The sequence below is a fragment of the Eschrichtius robustus genome, chromosome 3 (assembly GCF_028021215.1).
Source record: "Eschrichtius robustus isolate mEscRob2 chromosome 3, mEscRob2.pri, whole genome shotgun sequence".
NCBI lineage: Eukaryota > Metazoa > Chordata > Mammalia > Artiodactyla > Eschrichtiidae > Eschrichtius > Eschrichtius robustus.
This window is the reverse complement of record NC_090826.1, coordinates 116,278,442-116,302,751: the sequence shown is the minus strand read 5'-3', so window position 1 is coordinate 116,302,751 and position 24,310 is coordinate 116,278,442. Positions and strand designations below refer to the sequence as shown.

Genomic DNA, 24,310 nt, shown 5'->3' with positions numbered 1-24,310 from the left:
TGTCAATTCCTCTCAAATGTATCATTTCTTTGTCTAAAAAGTATAAAAGCTGCCTGCTTTGACCACTTTTTAGGTCCCATTTCTATGAGACCTCTGTGCACATGAATTAAAAAGTATTACTTTTTCTCTTGCTAATTTGTCTTGTGTAGATTTTATTATTAGTTCAGCCACAAAAACTCAAGAGAGGTCAAGGGGAAAATTTACCCCACCTCAACACCAAATACCTATATATTTTTTTAAAAAGCTTTAATAATTATTCTCTGCTTTATGGCCCCAAACATCCTTCAGAGAAAATAGGCCTTGTCAGTCTCATGGATATTTACAAATTTCCCCCCTAGTTCACTTCTTCCTTATGTTACGTTATCAATTGTTCGAAAACACAGGTAAACTAAAGGTGCTCTGATCGTCCGTTGCCTGTTGTGAACTCTTGGTCAGCACTGATAGTATGTTGCCTCTCCTCCCTGATGCTTTCCCTAGGCCCCCACTATAACTGTCTCCATAAGCAGAGGTGGGGTGTGGGTGGGAGATCAAAGACTGTGTCTTTGTCTGAGATCTTATTCAGTCCTGGACTGTTTTCAGAGTGAGAGTTATGATTATTATTTGCTAGAATTTCGCTAAGATGCTTAATTCAGGTGTTGCAAGAGGGTATACAAGATTTAAATTGGGGAGATATTAGAGGAGTGAAACAATCACAGGGAAATCTTAGACTGAGCCTCATCCCCAGAGACCTACGGCTCAAGCCTGCCCCAGGTTCTGCCAAGAACTAGAAGTTCATATGATACTAAGTTGAAGAGAGAGCATAAAAATGATCAACTTCATCAGCATCCTACCATGTCTTCTCATTCCTAGCTCAGACTTACAATGGAGAGAACATTAGAAGAGAGAACATTTCTAATCTAGAACTTCATGGTTCTTGCCTCTAGAAGCAGAAAAGAAATTAGCAAGCCTCAAATACTTAGGAAAGTCATGTTACGTGGTTTCATACTTCTTTTATTCAAGTTGTACGTCTCTTTTAATACTAATAAATGAATCTATTCATTCTTTTACTTATTTAATTGATGTTTATTGAGCACTTACTATTACATGTCACTTGACCAGTTTTGATTGGTTTAATGAAGCAGTTCTGTAAAGCCTTGAGCACTTGGTACCTTGTGAGCTGTGTTTAACCATTAAGAAGCAATTGCTAATGCCAGAAAGAAATTGCTATTGCAGATGTTTCTTGAGCAGTAACATCAGTTCTTTGGGGGTTCTGGTCTGGGCTGTGGGTCCATAAGTCTGTTGCCTTTCCTGGTTCTCTTAATCTTCAAGAGAAATGTGAACTGCTGCTGGGTCGAGATAAACAACCATGTGTCCACAACAAACAGAATCTTCACCAACAATGGGATAAGAAATTGTAGCCAGAAATATTTGCTTTGGGGAGCTGGAGTGGAATCTAGATGCAACAAGAAACATAACTCATATTAGAAACTGAAAAATGAGTTTAAGGGTGTCATCTTCCCTAAGAGAAGGACCCAACATGGTCTTTCATTTTCTAGCATGATATGGCATCCAGGAGGAGAGAGAAAACACTCATGAGTTTGGGTTCCTCAGTCTGTGCTCCCTGGAGCCCTAGGGAGTCCTGAGTATTTCCCCCACAGCCCCTGTCTAATGGTTTGTCTAGCCAGTATGCCCAAGGGGAAGGGTCATAGGAAAGATGGCTACTTCCTTGGAGCTGACAAGACCAACATCCACATATGATTCAGAGGTGGAAAGGAGACAGAATGAGGGCAGGGGGTCACCAGTGCCTTATTTCTCAATCAATCAATCAATCAGTCATCATTTATTGCATGTCTGTTGGGTGAAATGAAGATATTGGACTAGATCATATTTAAGTTGCCTTCCAATTCCACTGTTTTGTGATTCCGTTACCCTATTTGCAAAGTACTGATTTTTTGTGATTGCTCTAGAATTATAGAACCCTAGAATATTACAGCCAGAAATTACTTACAGATCACTTAGACTGATGGCTCTCAGCACTGGCTGCATATTACCATTACCTGAAAGAGATTTTAAATACTGATGCCTAGGCCTCATTCCAAACCAATTAAATCAGAATCTCAAGGAATGATATGCAGACACAAATTTTTTTTTTTTTTTTTTTAGTTCCCCAAGTGATTCTAGTGGAGTCTAGTCCAAATCCTTTAGTTTACAAATAAGGGGACTAGAAGCCCAGCAACAATAAAATAACAGGTCTCAAATTAGTTAACAGAGAGCAACCATTAGAGCTTAATTCTGGCTTCTGGTCTCATGCTTTTTAAGATATTAACATGGGCAAAGTCCACCAAGCAAAAGTCTGATTTCTTCATTGCAAGAGAAATATTTCAAAGGCTCACTTTTTTATATGAAGTTTGGAAAGAGCAGCCTTTTTCATTGGCTAGAGAGGCAGCCCACCTGCCTATTCTTTCCTCATCAAGCCCTCTCTCTCATCTCCTAATTCACAGGCACACAACCTATTGACTTGTTGGTTTCCTTTCCCATCCCTCCTAGGCTAGAATAGACTCTTCAAGCTCTTTATAGCCTTTGTTCCTTCAACTTTGAAACTCTCTTTCAATTTGATAAATATAAGTTTCTCCCCAGGAGCAACAGATGACTTTGCTTGGCTAGTATTTAACAATCCATTTCACAAATATTACATTTAATATTTATAAAAATTCAATGTGAGCAGGTATCACTGTTGCCATTGAACAAGTAAGGAATCTAAGACAGACTGAGGGATACACTCTACCCCTGGTGCCCTCATTGCAAGTCTAATAGACTTTCCAAGGAATCACAGCGGCCCCCATTCTACAGCTGTTATCACTTTAGGCTCAAATATTCTTTCTCCTTTCCCCTGCTATGGACTCCTTCCTTTTCCTTCACCAACTTACCTTTTTTAATTTTAATGATGAGGTGATTAGAAGTATAGCGTATCCGCTGAATTGTGCCCATGCAGTAATAGGTGCCACTGTCCCCTGTTGTGGCGTTGGTAATGGAGATGTTGTGGTTCTCATACCAGTACTTAAGGGCTTTGTCATTCTTGAAGTAAGTCACCTTGTAGACATTCAGATTCCTCCAGCCGTGGCACCTGAGGAAGAGGTGCTCACCCTCCAACACCATCTCAGCAGAGGCCTGAAGGAGCAGCCAGTCTGAAGAGCATTTGTTATGTCATTTATTCAACAATGATAGATAAAATTAATAATAAATAAAAATAAAATTAAAAAAATAGATAAAAGAGGTCATGCAGAGAGTGTGTGTCAGAAACTTTTATCATTAACCCATTTCTTGGTTCATAAGGTCAATAAAAAGGAAACACAAAATAATGCTTACAGCCTGTCTCCTCTATTGATAAATCCTCTCTCCTCCTGAAAAGTAATTCTGGGACCACAACATCGCTGACCTTTCTAATGAGCCCACCCGTAGAAGGTCTGAAACCCATTATCCCACTCAGCTCCATTGTTGCATTTAGTCACTAAGGGGGAAATAAACCTACTCAGCCTGGGGAGTCTTAGCCTAGGAGAGTGTCTGTTTTGTCCTCTCTAACCTTATAGGTGCTTCCCAGTTCTATTCGTCACAGTTAGCCTCTGACTTCTTCAGAACATGTATCACACTTTTAATTAGTTATTTGTGTAATTACTGATTGGATGTCCTTTTCCTCATTGGGCTCTATACTTCAGAGGTCTGAGGCATGTCTGTTCCTTACATCGTATTTCCAGTGCCTAACACAATACTTAGGAGTTGGTAGTTTCTCAACCAACGTTTGTCAATGAGTCAGTAAAATATGAGTCATGTTGCATGGCTAATGTCATTTTAAGAACTGAAAAGTATTCACCAAAGGAGACTCTTCAGTGGAAATGTGGCTAGGTTGCACAAGCATATTTTATTTAGGAGCAATCCTTGAGGACTTTTCTAGAATCTACTCCAAAGAAATAAAGAAGATATTTTACACTGCTTTAGTTTCTATTTGGAATTTGTATACAGCTGTTGAAACATCTCTTTTTACTAGAGAAAAATACAAAGTATGTTTATGCTTTAAAATATTTTTTTATTTAAAAATATAAAGCAAAATATAACAATGAGCTAGCCATGCAAATAAAATCATTGCTTTGTTCATTCAACATTTACGAACTAACCCACATGTGCCTGAACATGCTGCACTAATTGTTGACAGTAGGAGAGTGATAAAGATGAAGCAAACATAAGATTTGTTCTGAAGTAAAAGCAGAGGACATGAGGAATGTACAGAGAGATCTTTCAAAATGAAAATTGCAACTTAATATTCAGGTTGTGATACATAGAAATTGCAGAACAAATCTTTAAATCAATTTTTTGATCCTATTTAACATATACAGCTCTTTGCAATGTTCACATATCCAACATGCCATTTGACCATAAAACATGCATCTGCACCTATGTAGAAAAGATAGTCAGAAGTGAAATAGAGTAGAGGAGTAACACTGGGAGATTGCCAGAATCTTGAAAGAAGGCAGAATGGCAGACAGAAGGAGTAGAGGTAGAAAAAGAGAGATGGACAGGTCTGGTGAGAGACCCTGAGTCCCACCTTGGTGCCCTAAGCCTTGGAATAACTTGCTTTCTCCTCATCTTCAGATGGGCCATTCCTCACATGAGAGAACTGATATTTCCATAACCCTGGAACTTACCACTGATGACATCTAGGTACACAGGTTCACTCATGATAACTCCTTTGTTTTGGCATCTATATTCCCCATTGTCCTGGATGCTTGCATTCACGATGTCCCAACGTGAAGTTTTTACTTCCAAAGGGTTTTTGTTGTGGGTCCACAAAGTGGAGTCATCTTCAAGGGAATTGTTCCCTCTACATGTAAGAGTCACATTCTCTCCCCTAAATACTCTGTTCCATGGGGGATTCAAGGATACCTTAGATTTCCAGATGGCTTTGAGAAGAGCAGATTGTGGAAAGAGATATAGAAGGGGGAAAATATCATTGAAAACTGTACAGCCTCCAAAGTACAGACATACCAATAGTCAGACAATCAATGACCAGTCTACCCTTACTTATACCATTGGTAATAAGAAACTGCCCTGATTCCTAGGATTAAAGGAAGGAGAAAAGGGTGTTGTGGCCCCACAAAGCTCCCAACCTAAGGAGAAACATAAGACACAAATGCAGGATATTCAAAAACAAACAAGCAAATTTACTATGTGATGTAGGATAGCTCCCTCTAATTCTCTAGATTTCAGTTCCAATATCTGTAAATGAAGGCTGCAGTCTCTTCAGGCAGAGATTATGTCTGTGATGTTCAACCATAACTCAGCACAGTGACTATTACATAGTAAGTGTTCATTAAATATTTATTGAGTTGATGAATGAGTGAATAATGGATGAATTAAGGTATTGGACTAGACGAAATATGATCTCTCCCAGCTTTAAATTTTTATGACGATTTAATTGTGAGTGAATATGGAATTAAAAATATATGTCAATTCTGGATGGTAGTGAGAAGCACCAAGAGGATCAGTCTTAAAAGGCTTTCAGGGACAAAGAGATGTGGTACAAATTTGAACAGAAACTTCGGAAGCAGCCAGGTGGTGATGAGGAAGAGATGATGCTGCTGAAAGACTTGGATTCAAGGGACTTATGTTACAATCCAGTCCTTTGTTAGCTGTGTAACCTCCAGCAAATCACTTAATCTGAGTTTCAGCATCCTCAATTATAAAATGGCAATAATAATAATAGCGATGATGGTGTAAGAAATGAACGAGGACTACAGGCTTTTTGGTGAGGTTAATGGTGGATGCTGGGAGGGCTTATGCCAAGGAGTGCATCCCAAAACTTCTGCTGCCAGTGTCCTTGTCCCTGTGGTGAGACACAGCCACCATCCACCCCCCCTCCCCAGCCCCCTGCAGGAGACCCTCCAACACAAGCAGAGCAGAAGCAAGAAGAACTACAATCCTGCAGCCTGTGGAACAAAAACCACATTCACAGAAAGACAGACAAAATGAAAAGGCAGAGGACTATTTACCAGATGAAGGAACAAGATAAAACCCCAGAAAAACAACTAAATGAAGTGGAGATAGGCAACCTTCCAGAAAAAGAATTCAGAGTAATGATAGTGAAAATGATCCAGGACCTCAGAAAAAGAATGGAGGCAAAGATCAAGAAGATACAGGAAATGTTTAACAAAGACCTAGAAGAATTAAAGAACAAACACCTAGAAGAATTAAAGAACAACCAAACAGAGATCAACAATATAATAACTGAAATGAAAAATACACCAGAAGGAATCAATAGCAGAATAACTGAAGCAGAAGAACGGATAAGTGACCTGAAGACAGGATGGTGGAATTCACTGCTGTGATATAGAATAAAGAAAAAAGAATGAAAAGAAGTGAAGACAGCCTAAGAGACTTCTGGGACAACATTAAATGCACCAACATCCTCATTATAAGGGTCCCAGAAGGAGAAAAGAGAGAAAAAGGACCCGAGAAAATACTTGAAGAGATTATAGTTGAAAACTTCCTTAACATGGGAAAGGAAATAGCCACCCAAGTCCAGGAAGCACAGAGAGTCCCAGGCAGGATAAACCCAAGGAGAAACACACCAAGACATATAGTAATCAAATTGACAAAAATTAAAGAAAAAGTAAAATTATTAAAAGCAACAAGGGAAAAACGGCAAATAACATACAAGGGAACTCCCATAAGGTTAACAGCTGATTTCTCAGCAGAAACTCTACAAGCCAGAAGCGAGTGGCATGATATATTTAAAGTGTTGAAAAGGAAGAATCTATAACCAAGATTACTCTACCCAGCAGGGATCTCATTCAGATCCGATGGAGAAATCAAAAGCTTTACAGACAAGCAAAAGCTAAGAGAATTCAGCACCACCAAACCAGCTTTACAAAAAATGCTAAGGGAACTTCTCTAAGTGGGAAACACAAGAAAAGAAAAGGACCTACATAAACAAACCCAAAACAATTAAGAAAATGGTAATAGGAACATACATATCAATAATTACCTTAAATGTGAATGGATTAAATGCTCCAACCAAAAGACACAGGCTTGCTGAATGGATACAAAAACAAGACCCATATATATGCTGTCTACAAGAGACCCACTTCAGACCTAGGGACACATACAGACTGCAAGTGAGGAGATGGAAAAAGATACTCCAAGCAAATGGAAGTCATAAGAAAGCTGGAGTAGCAATACTCATATCAGATAAAATAGACTTTAAAATAAGGAATATTACAAGAGAAGGAAGGACACTACATAATGATCAAGGGATCAATCCAAGAAGAAGATATAACAATTATATATTCAAACAACACAGGAGCACCTCAATAAATAAGGCAGATGCTAACAGCTATAAAAGAGGAAATCAACAGTAACACAAAAATAGTGGAGAACTTTAACACCTCACACCAATGAACAGATTATCTGAACAGAAAATTAATAAGGAAACACAAGCTTAAAATGACACAATAGGCCAGATAGATTTAATTGACATTTATAGGACACTCCATCCTAAAAGAGCAGATTACACTTTCTTCTCAAGTGCGCACGGCACATTCTCCAGGATAGATCACCTCTTGGGTCACAAATCAAACCTTGGTAAACTAAAGAAAATGGAAATCATATCAAGCATCTTTTCCAACCACAGTGCTATGATATTAGAAATGAATTACAGGGGAAAAAACGTAGAAAACACAAACACATGGAGGCTAAACACTACGTTACTAAATAACCAAGAGATCACTGAAGAAATCAAAGAGGAAATAAAAAAATACCTAGAGAGATATGACAATGAAAACATGACGATCCAAAACCTATGGGATGCAGCAAAAGCAGTCCTAAGAGGGAAGTTTATAGCAATACAATCCTACCTCAAGAAACAAGAAAAATCTCAAATAAACAATTTAACCTTACACTTAAAGGATCTAAGGAAAGAAAAAACAAAACCCCCAAGTTAGCAGAAGGAAAGAAATTATAAAGATCAGAGCAGAAATAAATGGATTGGAAAGAAAACAATAGCAAAGATCAGTAAAACTAAAAGCTGGTTCTTTGAGAAGACAAACAAAATTGATAAACCTTTAGCCAGGCTCATCAAGTAATAGAGGAAGAGGACTCAAGTCAATAAAATTAGAAATGAAAAGGAGAAGTTACAACAGACACTGCAGAAATACAAAACATCATAAGATACTACTACAAGCAACTCTATGCCCAAAAAATGGACAACCTAGAAGAAATGGACAAATTCTTAGAAAGGTTTAACCTTCCAAGATTGAACCAGGAAGAAATAGAAAATATGAACAGGCCAATCACAAGTAATGAAATTGAAACTGATTTAAAATCTTCCAACAAACAAAAGTCCAGGACCAGATGGCTTCACAGCTGAATTCTATCAAACATTTAGAGAAGAGCTAACACCCATCCTCCTCAAACTCTTCCAAAAAATTGCAGAGGAAGGAACACTCCCAAACTCATTTTACAAGGCCACCATCACCCTGATACCAAAACCAGACAAAGATACTACAAAAAAAGAAAATTACAGACCAATATCACTGATGAATATAGATGCAAAAATCCTCAACAAAATACTAGCAAACAGAATCCAACAACACTTTAAAAAGATCATACACCATGATCAAGTGGGACTTATCCCAGGGATGCAAGGGTTCTTCAATATATGCAAATCAATCAGTGTGATACACCATATTAACAAATTGAAGAATGAAAAACATACGATCATCTCAATAGATGCAGAAAAGGCTTTTGACATAATTCAACACCGATTTATGATAAAAACTCTCCAGAAAGTGGGCATGGGGTAACCAACCTCAACATAATAAAGGCCATATACAACAAACCCATAGCAAACATCATTCTCAATGGTGAAAAAAGTGACAGCATTTCCTCTAAGATCAGGAACGAGACAAGGATATCCACTCTCGCCACTCTTATTCAACATAGTTTTGGAAGTCCTAGTCATGGCAATCAGAGAAGAAAAAGAAGTAAAAGGAATACAAATTGGAAAAGAAATAAAACTGTCATTGTTTGCAGATAACATGATACTATACATAGGGAATCCTAAAGATGCCACCAGAAAACTACTAGAGCTAAACAATGAATTTGGTAAAGTTGCAGGATACAAAATTAATGAGCAGAAATCTCTTGCAGTCCTATACACTAAAAATGAAAGATCAGAAAGAGAAATTAAGGAAACAATCCCATTCACCATTGCAACAAAAAGAATAAAATACCTAGGAATAAACCTTCTTAAGGAGACAAAAGACCTGTATGCAGAAAACTATAAAACACTGATGAAAAAAATCATAGATGATACAAACAGATGGAGAGATATACTATGTTCTTGGATTGGAAGAATCAATATTGTGAAAATGTCTATACTACCCAAAGCAATCTACAGATCCAATGCAATCCCTACCAAATTACCAATGGCATTTTTTACGGAACTAAAACAAAAAAATCTTAAAATTTGTATGGAGACACAAAAGACCCTCAATAGCCAAAGCAATCTTGAGAAATAAAAACGGAGCTGGAGGAATCAGGCTCCCTGACTTCAGACTATACTACAAAGCTACAGTAATTGAGACAATATGGTACTGGCACAAAACAGAAATATAGATCAATGGAACAGGATAGAAAGCCCAGAGATAAACCCACACACCTATGGTTAACTAATCTATGACAAAGGAGGCAAGAATATACAATGGCAAAAAGACAATCTCTTCAATAAGTGTTGCTGGGAGAACTGGACAGCTACATGTAAAAGAATGAAATTAGAACACTCCCTAACACCATACACAAAAATAAATTCAAAATGGATTAAAGACCTACATGTAAGACTGGACACTATAAAACTCTTAGAGGAAAACATAGGAAGGACACTCTTTGACATAAATCATAGCAAGATCTTTTTTGATCCACATCCTAGAGTAATGGAAATAAAAACAAAAATGAATAAATGGGACCTAATGAAACTTAAAAGCTTTTGCACAGCAAAGGAAACTATAAACAAGACAAAAAGACAACCCTCAGAATGGGAGAAAATATTTGCAAACGAATCAATGGACAAAGGATTAATCTCCAAAATATATAAACAGCTCATGCAACTCAATATTAAAAAAACAAAAACAAACAAACAAAAAAAAACAAACAACCCAATCAAAAAATGGGCAGAAGACCTAAATAGACATTTCTCCAAAGAAGACATACAGATGGCCAAGAAGCACATGAAAAGATGCTCAACATCACTAATTATTAGAGAAATGCAAATCAAAACTACAATGAGGTATCAACTCACACCAGTTAGAATGAGCATCATCAGAAAATCTACAAACAACAAATGCTGGAGAGGTTGTGGAGAAAAGCGAACCCTCTTTCACTGTCAGTGGGAATGTAGATTGATACAGCCACTATGGGGAACAGTATGGAAGTTCCCTAATAAACTAAAAATAGAATTACCATATGACCCAGCAATCCCACTACTGGGCATATACCCAGAGAAAACCATAATTCAAAAAGACACATGCACCCCCAATGTTCATTGAAGCACTATTTACAATAGCCAGGTCATGGAAGCAACCTAAATGCCCACTGACAGACGAATGGATAATGAAGATGTGGTACATATATACATTGGAATATTACTCAGCCATAAAAAGGAGTGAAGTTGGGCCGTTTGTAGAGATGTGGATGGACCTAGAGACTGTCATACAGAGTGAGTAAGTCAGAAAGAGAAAAACAAATATCGTATATGAACTCATATATGTGGAATCTAGAAAAATGGTACAGATGAACTGGTTTGCAAGGCAGAAATAGAGACACAGATGTAGAGAACAAACGTATGGACACAAAGGGGGGAAAGCGGGGGGGGGGGTTGTAGGATGAATTGAGAGATTGGGGTTGACATATATACACTAATATGTATAAAATAGATAACTAATAAGAAACTGCTGTATTAAAAAATAAATTAAAAAAAGGATTGAACGAGTTTACATGATAGTGGCTGGAGGAGTGGCTGAGACACTTAGATGCTCAACAGACATGATTGTTGGCATTAAAGAGGAAAGGGTGACTTGAGAGAATGAAGTGGCATGTGGGAAACTTTTGAATGGGGGAAAAAAGGAAGATTATGCAAGGTGGAAGTGGGTTGGACAGGGAAGAGCAGATTAATAATCATTAGAAAATAGATGATGGGATGAAGGGAAAGAGTGAAGGGAGGGCAAGTCCCAGACACATTGAAATGCTGAGGGAACAAGGACAGAGGACTCACCTGCTGATATGCCATCTGGAGCTGCAAAAAGTCCAGAGAGGATACGTTAGTGTCTATCCCCAGCCTTCTGGACACCTAAAGACTGGGATCTGGAAATGGTGATGAGGTCTACATCCACGAAGTTTTAAGGGCCAACCATCTTTCCAGGAATCTGACTCAGGGAAAGAAGGAGCTTCTGTCTTTCCTCCCTTGCCCTCTGGAAGATGCCAGCATGATAGTAAGGACCAGACTTTCAGTCCAGCTTCCCCCTTAGATGGTGTTCAGCCCCACTTCCTCTGCTATCCAGATTGCCTTCCTTACAGAATCCCTGGGAAATTCCCCACGGTTTGCACATAGCCTAGAAAAAGTCACAGTAAAATGATCAACTTTCCCACTCCAGCTGCTCCCTCAATCCATTTTGGCCCCTTCAGGGGCAGGTAACTGATCTCTACTTACAGAAGAGCAACAGAGCTATCCACAGCAGGGCAGGGGTTCCCATGTCAGTAGGCATTTCCTCTGTGGCTGCCAGCTGCCAACTGGCCTGGAGAGACCTAGAGCCTTAGAGTAAGCTTGAAACTAAAAAGGAGAAGGAAATGTTCTCTGTTTCATATCTCATTAACTCATCAGCTGCACCTAGGTTTGCTTCCTTCTCTGGAGATAATATTCAGGGTGGTGCCTAATAGGGCAATTTTGTATTTACCCGCATACTGCACTCTCCATCCCACATCTGTGTACACATCTGGAATCTAGTGGTAAAGAGGCATAGAGCTAGGCACACAGGCACAGAGCTTTCTTAAACTGTCTGTCAATGTACAGCTATGTCATTTCAAACTTAGAAAAGGGTGCCAGGGAGAGCAGAATAAAACAACAACAGTTAATTATTCAGCACCTAATATATGCCAGGCACTATACATCTGGTATTTCACTCATTTCTCACAATAACCCTATGAAGGAGGTACCATTGTTATCGACATTTTATAGATAAGAAAATTGGAGCTTAGAGAGGTGAAGTAGCTTGTCTTAGGGTATTCCCTAGTAAATGGCTAATTTGGGGCTCAAAATATTTTAAAAATCTAACCTCAGAGTAAAACTCTTAATTATGATGATATATTGTTTATGCATGTCTACAAGTATGGCCAGCAATTGCTGAAATTCTGCTGTGGTTCTGCAGAGCTACCAACCCCCTTGTTACCTAATTTCCTGCTGAAACATTAATTCACAAAGTCACAAATTTTCATTTGCTTCCCTGATGATCCACTATCCAACCAGCCAAATTAGAGATATTTTCAGAGACTCCTTCTCTCCCATGGGGTCCTGATGGGGCTCACAACACAGGAAGGCGGACGTTAAGCCTTAACTTACAGGGATCTCGGTCATATAATTTACTTTATTTTCTTTCCCAGCATTTTTCCACTTTTATCTTTCTAATCTCCAGCACGATCACCCTTTCTCCTATAAATCCGCAACTGTTCTCCTCCCTCCAGGACCCCTTTGCCTAATTCTTCTGTTTTTTAAATCTAGGTCAGAGTTGGTCACCTTCTTCCAGGATTTGGTATTGATAGTGATACTGGAGATAATAACCCCATAAATATCTACAATGGTTTGCCCTTTACAAAGCTTTTTCATATGCAGTATTATTATTTGGTCCTTGCCAAATCTCTGAAGTAGGCAGAGGCAGTACAAAGTAAGCAAGGCCCCAGTCTATTATGCCATGCTTTTCCTCACAGACTCTTGAATTAAGTCTAATGAATTAAACATAAAGTCACTGCACGTAAAGATCTAACCAAAGCTTCCAACTTCTATGAAATTAGAGAATATGGGGTTACAGATTCATAAATAGAAAGTTTCATATAAGAAAGATTGTGACTGGTCCCAGGTCATGCAATGTTTTAGTGACAGATCTTTAAAGAAAGCAGCAATTTATTTTGGAAAGCGTAAGTATTTAAAGATCTGAATTCAAATACTCCTAGTATTTATGTGATTAAGGTTTACCTGTAAAATAAGGACAATAATGGTATCCAGGTCATGTCTTTATTATGAGGTTTAATAAGATAATAAATGTGTAAAGTGCATTACACAGCATCTGGTATGTAAAAGCTGCTCAGTAAATCTACCTTTGCCCTCCTTTATTACCATTATTTATTAAAGACTCAGGAGAAACATGCATTTCAACAGGGTTAAGGCAATCAGCAAATACACAGGATGCTTGATTTGATAACCAGTATCTTAACGCCAGTATAATTCATGTAAGCAATCTCACTCCTCTCCATAGTCACGAAGAAGGGAGCATGATAAGAAAAAGTTGTTTGCTGGTGGGGGGGGGGGGGGGGCGGGGCGGAGAAAGAAATGGGGAATATGCAATTTTTGAGGCACTGTCAGAGGGCAATACGTATTTGAATATACCAAGATCCTGGAAGAGACAAAGACAGAAGCTATTTCACCACTTTGTTGAGTTTGTCCAGGGGAGTTATCAGATATTCTTTTTCCCTAGGACAGCGATTCTACAATAAAATCGTCCTTCATAGATGATCACTTTACTGCGACTCAAATAATCTATTTTAAAGGTTCCTCCTTCAGTTATTCCCTGCTTGAATGGGAGGTAGACTGAAATTCAACAGGACGTAATATTTCCTAGTTTGGAGAGTATAAGCTTTGGAGTTGAGACATTACTTTCATTTCCTCCACCATCCTAAAGCCTTTTTTGCTTCAGTGTCCAGCAGAGAAATTAAGGTAGTATTTTGGTAGCAGTAATGGCAAAGATCAGCAGATTCAACAAAAGTAGTTCATTAAAGCTCAGAAAACAAAACAAACCATGCATCCATCAACCCCTACAACAACAACAACAAAATCAACAATATCAACCTCAGAAAGAATAAACTATACCCTAATTCCCATAGTATACAAGCCCAGGTACCCAAAGGAACAAAATGAGAATTCAGAAGGGACAACACTTAAGATTAAACCATAGTTCCACTCCACTCTGCCATAACTGGTTGATGCACCAGTTGAATTCCACACATCCTTTATCTTATAAAAAAAAAAAAAAAAGAAAAAGTTCTCCAAATTTTTTATCCACTGTCTGGGTGGAATGTGCTGTTGATTCTTGTATCCTACCTGTCAATGTCAGGATCGCTGGGATCAATAGATTGTGTCTTAACCTCACTTCTTACTACAAACTTTGAACCTGGGTACTCATGTGTTCAACACTCATAAACAGCATCTCTATCCCCAAATTTTGACCTGTTACTGGTTCTCAGAAAGCTTAATCTATTCTTCACTTTGTAGCAGTGGGGAAATGAAACTCAGCTGGCCATGCATGAACTATAGGGCCTATCCACTGTGAGGTGTCCAGAGTAAAAGACTTTTGCCAGGAACTTTGATGATTTGGGACATGATGGCAAAGGAGGGATCAGTCCATAGTGTGTCTGAGCCTTTGTGCCTTCCAAAACTGGGAAGCAGAAGAAAAGCTAATCTACTGGCTTTTTCCTCTCTGTGTTTTCCAGTATCAGGCAAGGTTGATATAAAATTGGATATAAAATGGTGAAACAGCAAAACAGCTGTCTGCTCACGGTGTGTATGTACCCGACAAATACTGATTTCTTCCTGAGGACTGGGTACAAGGCTAAGTATGCAACATGCCTTATCTACTTTGCTCATCCCACCAACTTTATGTAGTTAAAGAATGAGGAAACTAAAGCACAGAGAGGTTAAGTGACTTGTCCAAGAACATGCAACTGCTAAGTCGAAAAGCTACAATGGGAATCTGGCTGAAGAGTCCACACTCATGACCACTTCTATATAATATGTATCCTTATTCATCCAATCTACAGATTGTCCTTAAAGTTGACATAAGTTCATAGTCCCCATGCAAAAATTTCATGGATTCCAAGGATCCATGACCCACCCACAGATGGAAAATCATTGATCTAATCCCACCTCTAGAAATTGTAGAAAATGCAGTCCTACAATTTTTTCTTGTTTTTGGAAATGACATTTCAATCCACAGCCACAATGCTGTGAGCACTGTTGACATACTAGTTATGTATATTTCATTGATGTACCTATAAAAGAAGAGAGAAGAGAGAGAGATTCTTGCCTTTTTACTCTAGATTCTTAGGGCGAGGAGGACACCCAGCTCCTGCCACCTTGAACAGGAGTCTGCTCAGGAAAGAGCTCTGAATAGCTGGTGCTGACTGCCTGGTGAATTTTCACAATAACATCAGTGGCTTTAATACTTTTAAAATGCCTTGATTTGAATGGTTACCTGCTTTGGGTGGATCATCAAGGAATAAATAGAAACTCCTAGGACTCCCAAAGTAAATGCACTCAGGAAGAGATGGAGAAAGGGTTTATGCAAGCTAAAACTTTAGGTGTGGACAGAGATTCTTCCCCCAGAAAAAGAAAAATGAGACTTCAGGAAATAATCCCAAGGTTGATACTTTCCCTTGCATTTTTAGAGACTAACTTCTGTCTATCATGGAAGGGAGAATCGGTGGAATTTTTCACAGAAATAAGGATTTGAATGGAGACTAGTTGTAAAATATCCTTCCGACACCTGATTTTATTTTACTTTATCTTTTTATTTTTTTTAATATTTATTTATTTATTTTTGGCTGCTTCGGGTCTTAGTTGTGGCACACAGGACCTTTCGATGTGGCATGCGGGCTTCTCTCTAGTTGCGGCATGTGGCCTTAGTTGCCCCGTGGTATGTGGGATCTCAGTTCCCTGACCAGGGATCGAACCCGCATCCCCTGCATTGGAAGGCAGATTCTTAAGCACTGGACCACCAGGGAAGTCCCCTGACACCTGATTTTAATAACAAAATATGCTATAGCTCAAATTCAAAAGTGATCATACTATTTGGATATTACAAATTGATATAGATAGAACTAATATCTTACAGACTATTTATAGACAATATTCTACAGATTGGTTATAGACAGGTCTACGAGATAGCCAATTAAAGGTCATCAGTGGAAGCCTAGAAGTCAAAGGGTCTGGGTCAGGTTCATGGTCATGTACTGAATGAACATAAAAATGCAATAGACTGGGAAAAGATTTCCTAACTAGTGATACAATTCTGAGGTATCCCCTAAACCTATAAAATACAGAGAAAATCCTTGAGTAGGTCTCCTAAAATTCCTCCAGCCTGGACCACTGACTGAACCTAATTCCTACTGTTTTATAGAGTATATTGTGGGCAGCTGGGGTATCAAGCTGCCTGTCTTTGAGATGTGAAACCAGCTATTCACCTTCCAGTTGAGGCATCTCTGCAGCGCCTTGTAGTTAGGAAACAGTCTGAACCATAAGGTGCACTCAGGAAAATTGACCGGGACCTTTGCCTTATAAATACTATGTTCCAGCCAAGAGACCCAGAGGGCCTCCGGCTTGTCTTCCTGCCTTCCAACAGTTAAAAGACGTTAAGTGAGCTGATCTTTCCTTCAGAGTAGAGAGAACAGAATTATAAGCCTGCTGAGGAAGATTCCTAGGAAGAATGATGGCGTTTAAAAAAAAAAAAAATTGTTTTTTTGATGCTGGACTATTATATTAAATTTTAAAAATTAAAAGAAAAAAATTATTATCCAGGTATATTTTAAAGAGATTAAGTGTAAGACTGATTAGGCGTCCAGGCTCTGAGCAAGCGTTGGAGTTTGATTCTCAGCTCAGATCACTTATTGGCTTTGTGACTCTCATCAAGTTACTCAGTCTTTCTGTGACTCAGCATCCTCTCTGGTAAAATGGAGACAGTAACAGCACTCGTTGAGAGTATTAAATGAGTTAATATAGTGAAAGATTTAGAAGAGAGGCTGGCAGATAGTAAATGCTGTATATGATAGTTATTACTGTTATTATGATCATTTTGTTACAGCCTTTGGACTTGAGAGCAGCAGAGAAAGAGATTCCTTCTGTCCATAGGGAAAAGATTTGGAAAGGCTACTGGTCCAGAAGGCAAAAACTGTCCTCAGAGGGTGCAGCCCAGATCACACAGGAGGAATTGTGCTTCAAGCAGACCCTATCTGCACTCACAAGCTGGGGGGCTGGAGGGGAGGAGTTGATCTGTGGGGGTCCTGAGATCATTCTCAGGTGTGGTTCTAGACAGAGAAACCCCAGTCTTGCAGAGTCAGCCCTCAAACCATGTGTGGTGCAGGCTAGATTTATTTTATGCTTCCTTACAGAATTACACAGTTAAAAATGAAAACAACTTTCTCTTAAAGGAACCCCTTTTAGGCTGTTAGCAGATAAGGAAAAGAGGTCTTAGCCCAGCCAAGGATATTTGCATTTTAGTAAGTAGCTTTTGGAAGCTGGGAGGAGTTTCTTGTTGCTTGTCTCAGTAATGGGTGTGCAGGATACATTTTTAGCATTTAGGAGGCAGCCCAGTGTCCTGTAATACCCAGGACAGGCTTCCATAATAAAGAACTTGTTCTGCCTTTGCAATGCTTTTGACTGTCCAGCCAGATATTTTATAATTATTTGAGCCTTGCATCTGACTGTTTGACAAATAATGCAAAGTATTTTTACATTTTTTCATATGTACTGGATTTTACAGGGAAGACACTATTGTGTACACTGAGGGAAGATTAGTCTTTGTGTTATTTGAAAACTGGCTTTGCCTCTTGGTTGGTGTCGAGCCAAAAGATACAACCAAGCCAAAAGATTGGGAGAAGGAAGGATTTATTATTACTTACAGCAAAAAGGAGAACACGGGGGATATTTCCCAAAGCAGTGTCTCCTGGAACAGCAAAAACTGGGAAGTTTTAAGCTAAGGGTACATGCATATTCTTTTTCTTTTTTTTATTTTTTATTTATTTATTCATTTATTTATTTATGGCTGTGTTGGGTCTTCTTTTCTGTGCGAGGGCTTCCTCTAGTTGCGGCAAGCGGGGGCCACTCTTCATCGCAGTGCGCGGGCCTCTCACTATCGTGGCCTCTCTTGTTGCGGAGCACAGGCTCCAGACGTGCAGGCTCAGTAATTGTGGGTCACGGGCCCAGCTGCTCCGCAGCACGTGGGATCTTCCCAGACCAGGGCTCGAACCCGTGTCCCCTGCATTGGCAGGCAGATTCTCAACCACTGCGCCACCAGGGAAGCCTTACATGCATATTCTTGAAGGGGCTCGAGCAGAGGAGAATCAGCATAGAATTGGGGTCAAGGTCAAGTCCAAGCTTTAGTTGATTAAAGTCACAAGGGTCAACATCATCATTCAATCCTCCCCCTTGGTGGGGACCTTAGTTCCTGCAGAACTCAAAGACTGTATCAGAGTGTCGTGTATATCCCTTGAGGAGGAGCTAGGACCCTGTTTTATAGCTGTACTATTGTTTCTTGACTACTTTTCCTTTGTTTCTTCATTCCCTCACTTCCTGATTACTGAGATCTGTTCATGGGCAAGCATTGTGGCCAAGCTTAGTTCACAAGATGACTTAGGCCAGAAATGGCTTCTCTTATGTCAAGAAAGCCATGCCTGGTTCTCTTTCTCTGGGGAACACCTACCCTATCTGCTCACATTTGCTTTTCCTGGAACAGCATCCTTGAATTTTTCACTGTTTCCCAAAATCAGATCACCAACAGCTACACTGTTCCTGATCATTGTATTGTTACCAAATTAGTCAGCTAGACCCCAGCAGGGTCCTGGCCTGGGCCAAGACCCCTTGTCTCAGCCAGGGAGGTTCTTTTTCTGCTTGCATTTGTGCAGCCAATAAGAAAACTGATGCTGAGGCTGGAACAGCACAAACTTTATTCAATGGCCAAAGAATGAAGAAGCAGGAACTTTTTGCAAATCAACTTCTCAATCCAGTTCGGGCAGAGACACCAAATATATAGGAGGGTCGAGGTAAAAAGGAGGGAAATCGGAAAGAGTGAGAGGAATATTCATGAGTTATCCAAGCACAGGGGTGTGGTTTGGACCTGGAACTGATGCAAGACTCCTGTTCAGCCTTTGCATGGGCTTTTCCAGTTGTTGTCATGGCAATTGTCAACTGTCATAGCACCTGTGGGTGTATCATTTAGCATATGCTAATGTATTACAATGAGCATATAATGAGGCTCAAGGACTACTGGAAGTCAAATCTTCTGCCATCTTGGGCTTAGTTGGTTCTAACCAGTTCTTGTTTTTCTCTTTACAGCTTCCTCCTGAAACTTAGATAAGAGTAATTGGTTTCTTGGAGGGAGGGGCTGGAGAACACCTCTGGGGTAACAGCCTTGGTTTCAGTATCACCAATACCTTACTATCATATTAGGCTACATTTATAGCTGTCATATTCATCATGGATATATTTTCTTACTATAAAGTCAATTCATTTTATTTCTTTTTTATATTAAGACTGGGAATTATATTGATTTTAAAATCTATATGTGTGTGTAGGTAGGAGCGATGAATCCAGGTTCAGGTGCCTGAAACTTCCACAATTTGGGGTGTCTTCCTTAAAAATTTGAATAGAAAATTATGAATACAATATTAGGTATTAGAATGACTACTTATTTAGAAAAAGAAAACAAACTACAACAAACTGCAAAATGTAAAAGCTGGAAAATGACATGAACATTATAAAATATAGAAATAATTTTCTTTTCCTATATACCTTTACTACATACTCTGATCTCTTCTTCATTAGACAGTTATATTGTAATATCACTTTTTATAGAGTGTTGGGAAGGAAAAAACTTTCCTCTACCCTTCTAGATTCTTCAGGCTGGTCTAAGAGTTAAATTGACATGAGACAAATTAACAGGAGAACATCAAACAAAAGTTTAATATCGTGTATACATGGGAAGAACCCAGGAGAACTGACTCCAGATATTTCAACCTTGTCTTACTTCACTGCCCACAAATTTCCAGTGCTGAGTACTGGAGGATGCATTCATGCTTCAGTGTGACCTTTGCCCCTCCGCCTTTGTGTCCTAAAGTCAGGAGAGCTGGCTCTTGGTGGCGTTTTCTTGGAAGCCATTTCTACACCAGGGTGACTTGCAATACCTTCCCATACCTGGAAGTGACTGCGAACCGTGTACATCTATTACACTAAACAAGAACTAAACAAATCCTTAACTCAAGTTCATCTTGGCTGGATCCCAAAAGCTTTCTGCAGCTTCTCTCATGCTGCCAGTTAAAAAGGAAGCATGACAGAGGGAAGTCTGATGGGGAAAAGACAGTGGTCTTATCCAAACGTGGCTAAAATATCTTACTTTTGCAAATTTTATAAAAATATATGACCACATGCAGGATCTTGGAGGGGCCCATGCAAATGAGGGGTCATGAAGTTTAACTTTCATTAGCTTCACCGTAACTCCAACTCTGCTAGGTGAGTTCATAATTTCTTATCAGCATAGCAAAGAAAGTGTTAGAAAATATAAACCATAAAATGGGGTCTGGTAGGATTTGAATACCACTGGTCTAGATTTTGAAGAACAGAAAAGGGCCAGAAGGTGAAATAGGGGACTTAAACATAGACAGTTCCCAGTGAACTTTTCCTTTCCTTCAAAACAAGAAAGATTATCATAGAAGTTCAAGAAAACATATGAATATTGAGTGTCTGACCAAAAATTAAAATGTATGGTCTAACACGTGATTTGAACATTGGACTAAATATTGGAAAAAGGTGCAATGTCAGAAAATTTAGTACCTTTTAGTGACCATTCCTATAGGCCAGTGTTTCTCACAATCAGAGATTTGAAATTTTTTTAAACAAGAAAATATGTACATTTTTAATTAGTGACAATCTAAACAAATTAATATAACTATGTTATGGATCATCCACATGACCATTTCATAACCAGAAATTGTCACTTGATCTCAGGACCTACGTTTGCACTATTTTTTTTTTTACAGTTTAAAATTACATCAAGTGACTGTCAAATTAAGTCATGTTGTACCCATGAAAATGGGTTCAATTAGAGAAAAGTGGAGAGAAGAGTGAATCAACATAAGGCCCACAACAGAATAAGCTGCAGAACACAAAACAGTCCTCTTTATCACAGCTAATACCATAGTCACATTGCAGAAATACACATGAAGAGAATCCTCTCTTCATAAGACCCATGGGGCAACAGTTAATTAGAAGGAAAGTATAATGATAAATATGAAATAAATAATTTTAATATTTCCAATTTTTAACTTGGATTTGTACCAATTCACTATATATTTTTCAGTAATGTCAGAGTGCTAATCTTATATTTAAGAGAAAAAGAGAACTACATAGAATTATCAAAGCCTACATTATTAAAGTCAGCATTTGAACATAGATTGCTGGTAGAGTTTTGGTTAATTATATGCCCTGATTTCTCAGAGTGAACAAACTTAAGTCTTGAAGTCTATTAATATCATTTGTACAATATACTTTTCCAAACAGGCAATCCCTGAACTTGAACTATTATGGCCAAATATAGGAATGACTTAAATATAGATACAGAGCTGATAGTTGATCATTCCACCATTAAACCCAACACAAAACAATTTTGTTTTAGCACAAGAACATTAGTCATCATATACATTCACTTCTTTATTTGTTCAACAAATATTTATGGCTAAGCATTCTGTTATTTGCTGATAATACAAAAGAGAATTAGATAGACAAGCTCTTTTCCCTCATGGAGTAAGGTTTCTGTTGGAGAAGATAGACAATAAACAAGTAAACAAATAAAGTTTACAAAAAGTAAATAATGTTGCTATACAGATTCACAAGAGTAACATTTTAGATAGGATGGTTAAGGAAGGCCTTTCAACAAAAATGACTTAAAGCATGAGATAGAAGGGACCGAGAAAAAGCTGGAGTAAGACTATTTCAAGCAGTGGGAAATTCAAAGTCCCCATAACAAGAAAGACTTTAGAGAACACTAGGAATTAAGAGAAGACAAGTAGAACTGAAGTATAGTAGGGAACAAAGGGAGACTATGGCATAAAATGAGATTAGATACGTATATAGGGGCCAGTTGGCGAGGGCCTAGTAAAACAAGGTAAAGTGTCAGGATTTTACTTGAAGGGTAATGAAAAGCCTCCAAACTGTTTTAAGCAAGGGAATACACAGACACACACGTGTAGGCACACACACATACACAAATGCTTATGCACTTCCTTACTTTAAATGGTTTGATGGGTTTTCATGTATATGTTTATATACACACATACATACATATTCACACTGTAGCTACATGTGATAAATATTTTTTGAGTAGCTATTGAGAGCTCGTTAGGAGACAGTAAAATGCAATGATAGATTGGCCTAGAGAAGGAGCAGTGGAAATAAAGACAAGTTGATTGGTTTGAGATGTATATTGGAGATAGTATTATCAGGACTTGCTGATAGATTAGAGGGTGAGGAAAACATGAAATATGATTCCTAAGTTTCTGGCTCTAATCACTGGGTAGGTGGTGATACCATTTATTACATGGGAAGGTCTGAGGAAGTTCCAGATTTAGGAAGGAAAATCAAGTCTTTAGTTTGGAGATGTTGTAGTTTGAAGTGTCTCTGTGATATCTAAGTGTTTATGCTAAATGGGCAGATACAAGAGTTGGGAGACCAGAATAAATGTCTGGACTAGAAACATAAATTTGTAAGTCATTGGCATATGTTTAAAACCATTGGAATAAGATGAGGTCAGCTAAAGAGAGAGGAAGAGCAGCTAGAAAACAGAGAAGGTCTCATGACAGAGCCATAAGGAATTCCAATATTTAGAGGATGGGTAGAAGGGGAAGATCTAGAAAAGAGACTAGAGGAAACAGCCAGTAATGTAGGAGGAATCTCAGGGAGTTGTGTCACTGAAGCTGAAGAGAGTACGGCTCTAGTGGAAATCATTGATTATATTGAATCTTATTGAGAGGTGAAGTAAGATAAGAGAATAAAATTATTCTTTGGACTTAGCAATACGGAAATTTTGGGGACCTTAGCAATGGCAGTTTCAGTGGATTAGTATGTGTGGAAGTCAGGTTGAAGTAGGTAGAAGAGTAAATGGGAAGTGAGAAAGTAGAGATAGCATGTGTAGACAGTTTTCTGAGTTTTGCGATGGGATGGTAATATAGGAAGATGTGGGTCAAGAGAGGGTTTGTATTTTATAGGAGATGCTAGATCATATTTGTTAGCAGGTAGGAATAATGCAGTAAGCAGAGACAGAGGATGAGGGAAGACAAGGTTAAATAGTTAAAAGAGTTAAGTCCTTGAATAGGCAAAAAGGGAGAAATGATTTTCACTCATTCAACTCAACAGTTCTTAAACATAACACAGGTGTTTTTGCTACAACATCAGATGCATTGATTTTAAAAAGTCCTTGCATTCTGAAAAAACACACTAAAAATAACAAGTCTTTTGGGAAAAAAATATTGTGGCAGATCATGCAAAACCTATAACCAGAGCACTAACAAAAACATTAGCGTTTCTACTAAATAAATTAAATGGTTAAAAAGATAATGTTATACTCATGTAAGGTGTTACTAATAGGGGAAACTGGGTGTGTGGTGTATGGGAACTCTCTGTACTATGTTGTCAATTTTTCCGTAAATCTAACACTGTTCCAAAAAATAAAGTCTATTTAAAAAAAGATATGTTAAATTTCTAATTAAATGAATAAAATCAATAATAGACATAGGGTTTGATCTTCTTCAGAGATAAAGGTAGGTTGATAGAAGAAGGTCACAAGGAGAAAATGCACAAAAGCCAGAGAAAACCATTTAAAAACACTCTCAAGACAGACATGCAGTAAAACTAAGCCAAGAAGAAAAGCTTAAAGTGAATGGTTATTGAGTAGGGTACCGTATTCCTTGCTGAGTTCCATTGTGCTAGTAAGATCAGTGTTCAGCTACTATTCCTTCATAATAAAAGAACATTAGGAGGAGAGAAGATGGCGGAAGAGTAAGACGCGGAGATCACCTTCCTTCCCACAGATACAGTAGAAATACATCTACACGTGGAACTGCTCCTACAGAACACCCACTGAACGCTGGCAGAAAACGTCCAACCTCCAAAAAGGCAAGAAACTCCCCCCGTACTTGGGTAGGCCAAAAGAAAAAAAGAAAAAAGAAATAACAGAGACAAAAGAATAGGGACAGCACCTGC

General features: G+C 38.5%; 1 protein-coding gene across 1 annotated transcript; it reads right to left on the bottom strand.

Annotated features, from left to right (window-relative positions):
• Positions 1-1,201: 1,201 nt before the first annotated feature.
• On the bottom strand, positions 1,202-11,786 carry FCER1A (Fc epsilon receptor Ia). The gene is made up of 5 exons (XM_068538288.1): positions 11,732-11,786; positions 11,297-11,317; positions 4,677-4,931; positions 2,907-3,164; positions 1,202-1,420 (listed from the first exon to the last, which is right to left on the bottom strand). Exons 1-5 carry the CDS (start codon positions 11,784-11,786, stop codon positions 1,233-1,235), a joined length of 777 nt encoding a protein of 258 aa, XP_068394389.1. The 3' UTR covers positions 1,202-1,232.
• Positions 11,787-24,310: the final 12,524 nt, after the last annotated feature.